At 44.4% G+C, this 10937-nt stretch overlaps 1 protein-coding gene across 3 annotated transcripts in view; it reads right to left on the reverse strand.

Moving 5' to 3' along the window:
* Positions 1-10611, reverse strand: part of ATRN (attractin) — a 146653-nt gene extending 136042 nt beyond the window's left edge. For 2 of the 3 annotated variants that reach the window (XM_068189187.1, XM_068189189.1), the window contains exon 1: positions 10258-10610. In XM_068189187.1, coding sequence (XP_068045288.1) covers positions 10258-10562 — 305 coding nt within the window. In that variant the 5' untranslated portion in view covers positions 10563-10610. Of the gene's footprint in view, positions 1-10257 lie in introns of all 3 variants that reach the window. The other variant, XM_068189188.1, reaches the window with a different exon arrangement.
* Positions 10612-10937: the final 326 nt, after the last annotated feature.

Genomic DNA, 10937 nt, shown 5'->3' on the forward strand with positions numbered 1-10937 from the left:
TCCAAATTCCTATGTAAGTAGAGTCATCATCAGAACATCTTTAGACCATATAAATAATTTGTCGTAATTAATTGATAGGGAAACTGAACCAAGGGGATTAGATGATGAACTGTATTGATTCCTGAAGTCTGTGATCATCTGTTCTCAAGGGAACAGTAGTTAGAGGCTATAAAGTCATTTCAGCTTTTCCAGCCAGACCACACATTCCTGTTTCTACCAGAAATCCAAATCTCCATTCTATCACATTCAAACATCAAACTTGCATATAAATTGTTATTGTACCATTCACATAAGGGAATTCTGCTGGTACTGACATTTGCCTGCTGTCCCAGAAATTCTCATCAGCTCAGGTACTGAGAAAAGCTGAAAATGATACACAAATTACTGGTTTAACATGCTTTCAGCAGCTCTAGAGTTTTCTTTGGGCTCATCACATAAATTCAGATAAAACAAGTTAACAGACTATCAGCAGTATCCACAAGAAAATTTAAAATTCCAGTAATATTAGTATGGATGTTTCAGAAGAAGTCTGCATAGGCGGGAAGTCAAATCCTGGTTTTGACTTTGAACCACATCAACACCTCCTCAAAATGATTCACCCTCCAGAAGTTGAACAAGGGCATACTTAAACACCCATTACTATTCCCAAAATGAAAACCAGTAACTTTAAAGAGTCACTGCAACCTGTGCTTGTGAGAAAGACACCGACTGACCCAAATTTATAGAGCTGCCTGTTATGTGTTTCAATGTAATAAATCAATCCCTTAACTAAAATGCACTGGCAGACTGTCTAACAAGGAGGCAGCACCTATATATAAATGTAGATGCAAACAGAGTGTATCTTGAACAACAATAAATTTCATCTTTTTAAACAAAACTAAAAGCAATTCACCCAACAATTCTGCCTGTTCCTGATCTCCCCTTGAAAAAAATTAAGATCACCAGTGACCTCAAAACTAATTATTTCTCACTATATTATTTGGAATTCAATATTTTGCTTCCAGCAAGCCAGCAACTTCAATGTATGCTCACAATTTGGATACAGTAGTATACTTTTTTCTAGCAGCACTAAAATCCTTAATAGGAAACAATCCTGGAGTGTTCCCTGTTTGGTTTTTTCTTTTTTTTTTTTTTTCTTTTTTTTTTTCTTTTTTTTTTTTTTCTTGTAGCACTGGCCTGCCCAGTCAGCACTTCAGTTCCACACTACTCTGAAACTCAGGTCTTGTAAAGGCTGGAAATCTTCGCAGCATCACCTTTGATGATTTCACACAAGATCAATGCAGCAAGCAGACAATAGAGATCTAAGCTCTGAAATCACTATAAAATTCAAGTAACACTCTCCACTCTGGATTAATGGGAGATTGACTGTGTAAATTAATCATTAAACAGACAGGTGCACAACTCTGGCAGGAAACATGCTGCACCTTGCTGCAAAAAACCTTCACAAAACCACCCTGGCCTGGAAAGCTTATTTTAGAGGAACTCAAACATGTTCTTGATCGTAACAAGCAATGAAATCTAAAAGTTGTGCTCAGGGTAAACCTGAATCAGATTTTCTCTAGATAGTGCAATTACATTCAAAATATCTGGGAGCAGTGACGTGACACCAACATGTGAAAAATGACCAAACTGTGCCAGGAAAGAGATAATGACACAAGCACAAAGAAATGGAGAGGAAAAAAAAAAAAAAAAAGCCACTCAATACACAACTGATCCACTGCAGGAGTATTTTTTTTCATTGCAATGACTGAACACTAAACAGCTTTTAATCACAAAGAAGTTGAAGACATTCCTTCCCTTTGCCATGAAAAAATATTAAACCCAACCTAAATTTCCTGAATGGAAAAATACCTCTCACTTTCTGTATTTGAGTTTATAAAAGGAGTTTACAAAAAATGCTAATTCATCTCTGCCAAGCTTCTTATCCTTTGAGTAGACAAGCACCACCTTGGAGATAAATATTAAATTTTCAAGCAATACAAACACTAATAAGAAAGTCTTCCAAAGAGTGTTTTCCTAGCACAACTGTCCCTATTTTTTTCTTTCAGCTTACAGAAAGTAGCAAAGAAAAGAAAAAAAAGAAGGTTTCTGAAAATCACAAAACAGAGAGCAAAGGCAAATAATAGAAAATATGGGATTTTCACAGCTGTATTTGTAGATCCTGCATAAAGCTGAGCAGCACTGTCTCGTGGTAAAGGCCATTATGGATAATTTTCACCCCAAAGATGATGTGCAACACCCTGTACCTACACGAAGCAACAACCCCCATTTAAATTTTTGCAACACACACTGAGCACACCCAAGCTAAGTTTGTGTACAACAGCGCTTTCACTTCTGCAGCTGTGAGCCCAGCAGGCACGGCAGGGAATAAAAGGTCGTTTACACACTGGAAAACCCTTGGCTGGAATGCCCAGACCACCCCTGTCAGCATGGTTTCCCCTAAAACAGCTTAATTCCACTACTGCATTTTCAGGGTACTGAAAATTCTGAAGTGGTGATACTGCAGGAAACTTGTTTTAGCAAGTGAAGCCACAACCAGGACTAGGAATATTTTCCAGATCCTGGGGTGTCCAAGAAATACTTCTCACAATCTGTTCTGATCAGCTGCCCCTCTTTAGCAGGAATATTGCTCAGTTTGTCAGTAAAACATTTAAATTCTTCTTCATCATGCAAGATGCACTAAGACACTTATTATCAGCCCAAAATAGAGTCCATTTTCTTTCAATTATTCTCCATATACCCCACTATGCCAATGTCCCAAATTTAGGTTATCAGATTGCTACATAAAGCTTGTTCTGTGTACAATTAAGGGCTCTTAACAACCCTAATGATGTCACAACTCTGCAATAAGGACAAAGCCCTTACGTTCTGAATATCCCAAGCATTTCCCATTCAAGCCCAAACCATGCCTGGAATCATCTGTATGCAGCACACATCCACCAAAAGCCTGGCAAGCAACCTGTCTCTCCATCAAATAAATATTTATTTTAAGCAAAAGGAGGAAAAGTGATAGTCTCAAGTAGATCTAAAGGAACTTCTGCGAGGATCAGCCATAAACAAAGCAAGGAAACAAAAGCAGGAAACAAAAAGCAAACATCGTTACTGCTCCAGTGTTTTGGTGACTAAATGAGTATTTCATTCAAAACCATGCACAAAAGCAAATTATCTTCTCTGTTCACTGCTGTAAAATTGATTACCAAATATTCCAGCCCAGTTTCCAAGATGCTGCAGTGGTTTAATGGGCAGATGGGAGCATGTGGCTGTGCAAGAACAAGCACTGGCATAAACCTGCTGTGGTCCTTCTTACAGTGAATTCCAGTTTGGAGCAGCTCCCTCCTCCCCCAAAACTACTTTACTTACAAAATCATATCATTCTCAACCTCATCTTCGGCCTGTTTTACTCTGTTTTTTCACTATGCTTTAGAAGATGTGATTTAAAAGCTCCTACTTGCAGGGAATATTTTGAGTGCAGGAAAAAAAAAAAGCAAAGCTCTGTCTGGTTAAGAAGGTAATTCCAAGTGCTGTGCTTAGAACTTCAAATCGGAATAAAATTCTTCAAGGAAACCGTTCAAGAAAAGAGGACCCAAGGGTATCCTAAATTAATACAGTAAGACAACAGCTTGGTCAGCAGCAGCATTACCTAAATACAGGATTTTCAGCATGGATTTCATAAACATCTTAGGTGCAGGTAGCTCAGGGTTTGAAATTTGATCGCTCACAAAAGCTTCAGAGGAACAAGCCAGAAAAGTCAGATCCATCACATATACTTCAAATAGTATTTAAATTTATCAGGACATGGGATAAAAGGATTGCTGGTTCTAGATTTTTTTTTTTTTTTAATTAAAGAAAGCAATTATTTTCTGTGAAAACAGTGCTAATCTCAGTCATTTTTTTTTGTATTTCAATTTAAGTTATGTTAAATGTAAACTGATGAAGATGGTAACAAACACCTGGTTGGACTTGAGGTTTTTTTATTAGTTTCCAAGGGAGGCTGTGGCTGCCTCATTCCTGGAAGTGGTCAAGATCAGATTGGACAGGGTTTGGAGCAACCGGGTCTAGTGGAAGGTGTCCCTGCCCATGGCAGGGGGGTAGAATGAGAAGAGCTTTAAGGTACCTTCCAACCCAAACCATTCTGTAATTATTTTGCATCCAAAATAAAAGGAACAACTGAGACTGAAATGCTGGAAAAATCTAGAGCAGTGTCAGACAACTGCTAAGGGACTCAGGCAGGTGTTCCCTGATACTTACAGAAACAGAGAAATGAGACAAATGGTGACTGCTGCAGATAAGGAGTTTGTAAGTCCAAGTCAGTGATATGTTCCTGGATTTGGCAGGCACAGGAATGTTATCCTTTATCTGCTCTGCTCCAGGAGGTCTCATGTGCAGATGTGTTCAGCAGGAAGACAGGAACAGGACAGGACTTACTCCTCTCTCTCTCTCACATGGAGTGTTCAGTAATTCCAACAACTAAAGCTCCAACAGGCAAGGCACTGGATGTGTGTGAGGCAGAGATGATGGGAAGGATCCAGCAAGAGCTGTTTTGTCTGACTGCTCTAAATTTTCCACTACTGCCTCCTTACTATAAAGCAGACTGAAAATAAGCAGCGAGCTTATTGCAAACATTAACAAAACCTCCCGCAAATCAAATATTTATGCTGCTCATTTAGTGCACGGCAGAAACTGCAGAACAACTCAGATATTTCAAAAATACTGAATTATTTCACAGGTGAAATTTTGTTCTTAAAACAGCCCTAGTAAAATATCAGATTGTCCAATAAAACAGTGAGAGGAGCAACGACACAGAATTCAGATTAAATATTACGCATGAGTTTCTGAATGAACAGATCATCTAAATAGACTCATGGAATGGTTTGGGTGGGAAAGGACCTTGAAGACCTCCTTCACCTTCCACTAGTCCCACCGTCCACTAGACCAGGTTGCTCCAAGCCACAGAACAGATAATATTTATATATTATATACATGTATGGATAGACAGAAATATAGACGTGTGGTGTTACAAGTGCACTGCAACAGACATGCATGCATAAGGATATCCACACATACTTCCAAGAACTAAATAAAAACATATAATTGTTCATTTTTTTCTCAGTGTATTCATTAAAATTGATGATGTTTAAGTATTTCCTACTTGAATAGCTTATTCTTTTTTACCAGTGCACAGTGTTTGAGCAAGCCTTTCATTAAGCAGCATGGAAGAGAAAATAACTTTAAAGCACAATAATATCTTAATGAATCGGGAGGAACAGAATAGGGATCAGGCACAAATGCAGCCCCCAGATCTAATTTGAGCACTTAAACTGATTTGACTCAAATTGCCAACATCCTTGGATCTATCAAGCATCTTCCTGAGCTTCCAAAACCTACAAACTGCCTCAGGTAGCTTCTTAAAGACAACAGTTTATACTTAAGCTTTTGATCAAAAGTTCCTATTTATTTAACAAAGAGAATTGTGATAGTTATTTTCCAGCTCACAACTCTCTCAGGTAGTGATTTACACAAAGCTACAGATAAAATTCCTCTTCACTGTAATATTCTTTGGCCAAGCACACTCTACTATCACCAAGTCCTTCATAACATCTAATCAGCAACACGTAACTGCTCCCATTATATTACTAAAAAGGGAGTTTAAAGGATACACTCTAATCTGATTTTTACTCCCTAGCTGTCAGGTTGTATGGTTAAGTCCTGCTTAGCATTTGCCATCTCCCACCACAAAAAGAGTATTACCATGAAAGGAGCACTAGTGCCTTTACACACAAAATCCATATTCCTGGAATGATCTGGTATTTAATTATACTGTCAAAATATTATTTTCAGCTACCATCACACATCAAACTGCCCATCAGTGAGTCTACACACACAATTCCCATACAGTGACTTTTCAAGAAGTCAATCATTATCCTGAATTTGTTAATCCAACCCTTTACAATCTCAGGACAATAAATGTAAGTGAACCAGAGGTCATTTCTTGCTCTGTGCTTCACCTGCCTTGTCTGGTGAGGAGTGGCTGGGGGAGCTGGGAGGGCTCAGCCTGGAAAAACTCTGGTTAGAATGAGAAGAGCTCATTCTCATTCACTCCCTAAAACTCCCTGACAGAAGGGGGCAGCCAGGGGCAGTCGGGCTGTACTCCCAGGGAACAAGAGAGAGGACCAAGAGGAAATGGCCTCAAGTTGTACTTCTGGAGGGGGGATAGACTGTATACTGGGGAAAATGTCTTCATGGAAAGGTTGGTCAGGCACTGGGACAGACTGCCCAAGAAAGTGGCTGAGTTCCCATCCCTGGAAGTGCTCAAAAACATGTGGATATGGTTAGTAGTGGTCTTGGCAGTGCTGGGGGGCGGCTGCACTCGATGATCTTAGAGGGCTTTTCCACCTTTAATTCCATCTGCTAATTAGGCAGCTGGCTAACAACTCAGTTTAGGCAGGATGAGAGGTTGTGTCACTGAGCTGCAGACAGTGCTTTGAAGAGTCTGTTAACCAAGTGTGCAGCATCTTTTTGATTGTACAATAATCAATGCTGCCAATTTCACTCTCAGGTTTGGAGCTCCCAAGCTCACACTGTTCCAAATGTTATCTCAGGATGCTACTGCAGCTCTGTGACTAGGGAATTTCTCATCCCTCCCAGCAGCAGCTCCTCTCCTGCCCATATCATGGCAGCTCGGAGCCCACAGCAGCCTCCAGCCAGCCCAGAGCCCTCTGGAGGTTTGTACTGAAATAGAAGATACAAGCACATCAGGCATATTCTGTGTTTTCTGTTTCAGCTTCCATCAACACCAAGATGTTTATCTTTGAACAACCAAAGTGGCTGGTTCCACATCTTAATAAAAAGTCACCTGAAGTCCTTCCTAAATCAGCCTTCCACCTCTAAAAAGCACCACTGCTCTGGGGTGTGTTACTCCTACATCTAACTGCGGTCTAAAAAAAAAGTTTTCCCAGGGAAAAAGGGAAACGGAATATCAGAAGACTGCAACTCAATGCTGCAATGTTCATCCTTCACTGTGAATGCAAGAAGATGTGAGAGATTAGTAGGTTAGTGAAGCACAAATTGTATCTTTACAATGTAAATGAAAACAGTCAAGGCCACAAATACAGTCATCATATACATCTAGATAAGATAGGATGATTAACATGCCAAATTTAATTACATCTCTCAGTCCAGCAGATAAGCACACGGAACACACTGAAGTTAGAAAATAATTTTCACCTGCTCTTCTACTTCCCATTTGTACCTACAGCATCTAGTAACACATTAAGTCCTTTAAAGCCAAACTCTTGACAACAGTGAACTAAACAAAAACCTCCTGCAGAGCCAATTCTGACAGGAGACAGAGCAAACTCGAGGCATGTGAAAGAAGACACATGACTGCAAAACTATGAACACCACTTCTTTGCATTTCTCAGAGCTCCAAGTTTAAAGACATTAATAGAAATTTGAACTCCTTAATAAACTAATAAACAGACAAATAAACCATCTACAGAGAAAAACATGTATTATATTTTCAAGCAAAATTTTAGACTAGAATTATATGCCAGAAAGAACAAAGTTTTATCAAAACAGGCAAGAGGATAAAAAATTTAGGTTCTATTAGCAGTGACTTTACACCAATTCTTTTTACTTGGCATTACCATTCAGAAAAGAAGCCTCTCAAATCCAGTCCCCTTAAAACAACAAATATCCTAAGTTTCTTCAAGAAAGTAACAGGTATGAGGCTATTCCTTAAAGCACTCTCCCAGCTAAAAGAAAATGCTTATCATGACAGTGGCAAAAAGACATTTAAAAGCTAGGTTTGGACTTCCAGGGCTTGCCTAGCCTGGAATAGTTTCTATACAAAACCCCTTTCAAACTGTTTACAATACATACTCATCTACAGACTGTCAATAAATATAAATTTAAAAATTTAAGTATTTTTCTTCCATGAGTTCAGGTTATATAGACAGTTACCCTCCTCCCAAATCCATACGGAGCATCACCAAAGGGTGCTTGGTACTTTCAGCAGCTCCCCAATAAAGCAGTCACTGCCTAGGATAATCATCCTTTTCTCATTTCCTTCTTTCCCAGGAATCAGCCCTGCCAGGGAATTCACCTAATGCATGCAGACACACACACTGGCTCTCTCACTGCCACAGCTGACGAATCTAAGGCAGGTAACCATCTTACAGAAATCTTTGCCATAATACAGAAGTCAGGGAGCATGTTCAGCCTTTTCCCATGAAGATTTCCATTTTCTCATCCAGTGGGATACACCTCAGGCACACAACCCAACGAAGTAACCCAACACTAAAAGAACTGCCCCTAGCACTGCAGAAACGCACTTTCCATCAGCATATAGCCCAAAAATCACTGTCCTGTGCAGACACCCCTCATTCCCACACACAGTCGTGTGCACATGGCCTGGACCAGTGCAGAGCCAGGGCACTCCATCCCCCTGCCCAGAGCCCTCCTTGAGCCTTTTTTTCCTCCAAAAAAATTACTCTAAAGCACCAGGACTCTCCCAATACCCTCTGTCCTGTTCAATCCCCTCCCGCTGCCCAGTCTTGTCTCCCTGCAAGCCCAGGAGCTTTTTCCCACCAGGCTGCTATTGCCACTGCCCCTCCCTAAGAGCCAGCAGCATTACAGCTTCAGAAGATGAGCCTTCCAAATGCCAGCTACTCCCATAAGGATACTGCTTCTCTCTCCTGCACATACCTCTCCTGAAATAACCTTTAACCAAAACCAGTACCTGCTGATCTGCCAAGAGGAGCTTCCTTAACCCCCCCTCCAAACACCTCTAGAGTCTCCACACAGCCCTAACGCCCACTTGCACATCCTTCTCCTCCAACCTGTTCTACGTGTGATCTAGTCCCATCCACACACTAGTCCTTCTCCCCGCCCAGGAACTGGCCCCACACCCACGCTGTCCTCCTCTGTCCACCTGCTCCTCACTGCTCCCATCAGCTTCCAGCTCCAGCCACATCCACGCACAAAGCCACCCCCATTCACCCACCAACCTTCCACTTCTATTTGTAAGTTCTCAAACCTAACTCTGCTGCCAAAAAATATCCCCCCACCCACTCCCCTCCAGCCTTACTTTTTGTCTGGACCTACTAAAACTTAAACCCACCATTTTCCTGGCTCTACACCCGGATCCCCACTGATCCAGCGTCCTACAACCACATCTCTGCTCCTACACAGCCCCTCAGAATCACAACTGATCGCCAGTTATGCCTGTGCAACCCCAGCCAACTAACACCAAAAATTCAGCCCCCTTAGAGGTGCCTCTGCATAACAAACATCCTGTACTCACCAACTGGGGCACTAAACATCCATATCCCATTGCTCTGAGAGCTCCCCAGGAAGCCCAAGTACTCACCTGCTCTGAGGACCTCCAGACCAAACCTTCCACACTGTCACCCCATCACACCCGTGCTGCCATCAGCCCTCAAGCCTGTTCTCGCACACCCACCTCTCCCTCTGCATCCAAATCCCTTTTGACCCCCTGCATGACTCCTGCCCATCCCTTTACACCCCCATTCCCCTGAATCAGCCCCACGCTCACACCCTCACTGCCCAGAGACCCATCCCCTATTGTCCCCTCAACGCGCTCCTATCCTGCCCTAACATGTGCATCCTTACCGTCACCTGCACCTGTCCCTCGCCTTTATCATCACCCGGACCTGCCGCTCGCCTTTATCATCACCTGAGTGCCGTTCTCTTGACCTGCCACTCACCTTTAGTGTCTCTTCCATCTGCCGCTCACCTTTCAACTCACCTGGTCCCGCCCCTCACCTTTAGTGTCACCCGGCCCTTCTCCTTGTACCACGACCCTGCTGCCCTCACTCACCCCTGGACCCTCCTCAGCCTCCCACCCCGTTTGAGTGCCCAAACCTGCTTCTCGTACCCACCTCCCTATTTCCCCTAAGTGCTCCTTTGGGCAACCTGACCCGGGCCACCGAGCCACTCCTTTCGCCCTTACCCTGCCCCTCATGCCCATCCCTGATGTGGCTGCCACACGCTCCCCTCCGTACCCCGATCAGCCCGGTCCGATCGCCACGGTCCAAACGAACTCCTCACTCAACCCAGCCCCCCAGCCCCGAACCAGCCTTTCATCCCCGTACCCAAACGGAACCCCTCACTCCCGAACCAGCCCCGAACCAGCCGCTCACGCCCGTCCACACCGACCCCACGCGTCCCCGCGCCCCGTGCCCCTCCGCGGGCAGGTCCCCGCGCCGCGCCGCGCCCCGCCCCGCGGGGGCTCACCTGAAGCGCCCCCCGCAGTGCTGGCACTGGTCGCCCACCCAGCCAGGCTGGCACTCGCACTGCCCGGTGCCCGGCTGGCACCGCCCGCCGTTGGCGCACGGCTTGTCGCATTCCTTGGACACCGCCACCTCCTCGCCGGCGGCGGCGGCGGGGCCCAGCACCAACAGCAGCAGCAGCGCCAGCAGCGGCGGCGGCGGAGGTGCCGGTGACCTCCCGCCCCGCCTGCCCGGTCCCCGCCGCGCCATCTGCGGCCGCTGCCGGGTCGGAGCGGGGCGGGCGGGGGGCGGCGGCACAACGCGGACCATCGGCCGCCGCGGGGCCTCCGCCGAGCCCGCTACGGTGGCCGCGAGTGGGGGGGGAACCGGGAGGGCGGGGCCAGTGACGTCACGGCGCGGCCATGGCGGCGGGGAGGGGACAGACGAGGGAATCACAGTCACAGGATCGCTTCCGCTGATTACAGTCTCCAGTGCCACAGTGCCAGCCGTTCTTGGTTAGGTGCTACAGCTGCAGAGCTCTTCACTTAGGGGTGAGTTTCTCATCTCAGCAAGTTTAACAAGCAGAGTTTAAAGCACATGGCAATTCCCAAACCGTGAAATGGCATTTCCCAGGAAATTAGCCGATTTAAAATTGAGCTGTAAAATTAAAGCCCCTTTACTGCTCCCCATTAGTTAAATATTACA

Source organism: Anomalospiza imberbis, chromosome 4 (assembly GCF_031753505.1).
Source record: "Anomalospiza imberbis isolate Cuckoo-Finch-1a 21T00152 chromosome 4, ASM3175350v1, whole genome shotgun sequence".
NCBI lineage: Eukaryota > Metazoa > Chordata > Aves > Passeriformes > Viduidae > Anomalospiza > Anomalospiza imberbis.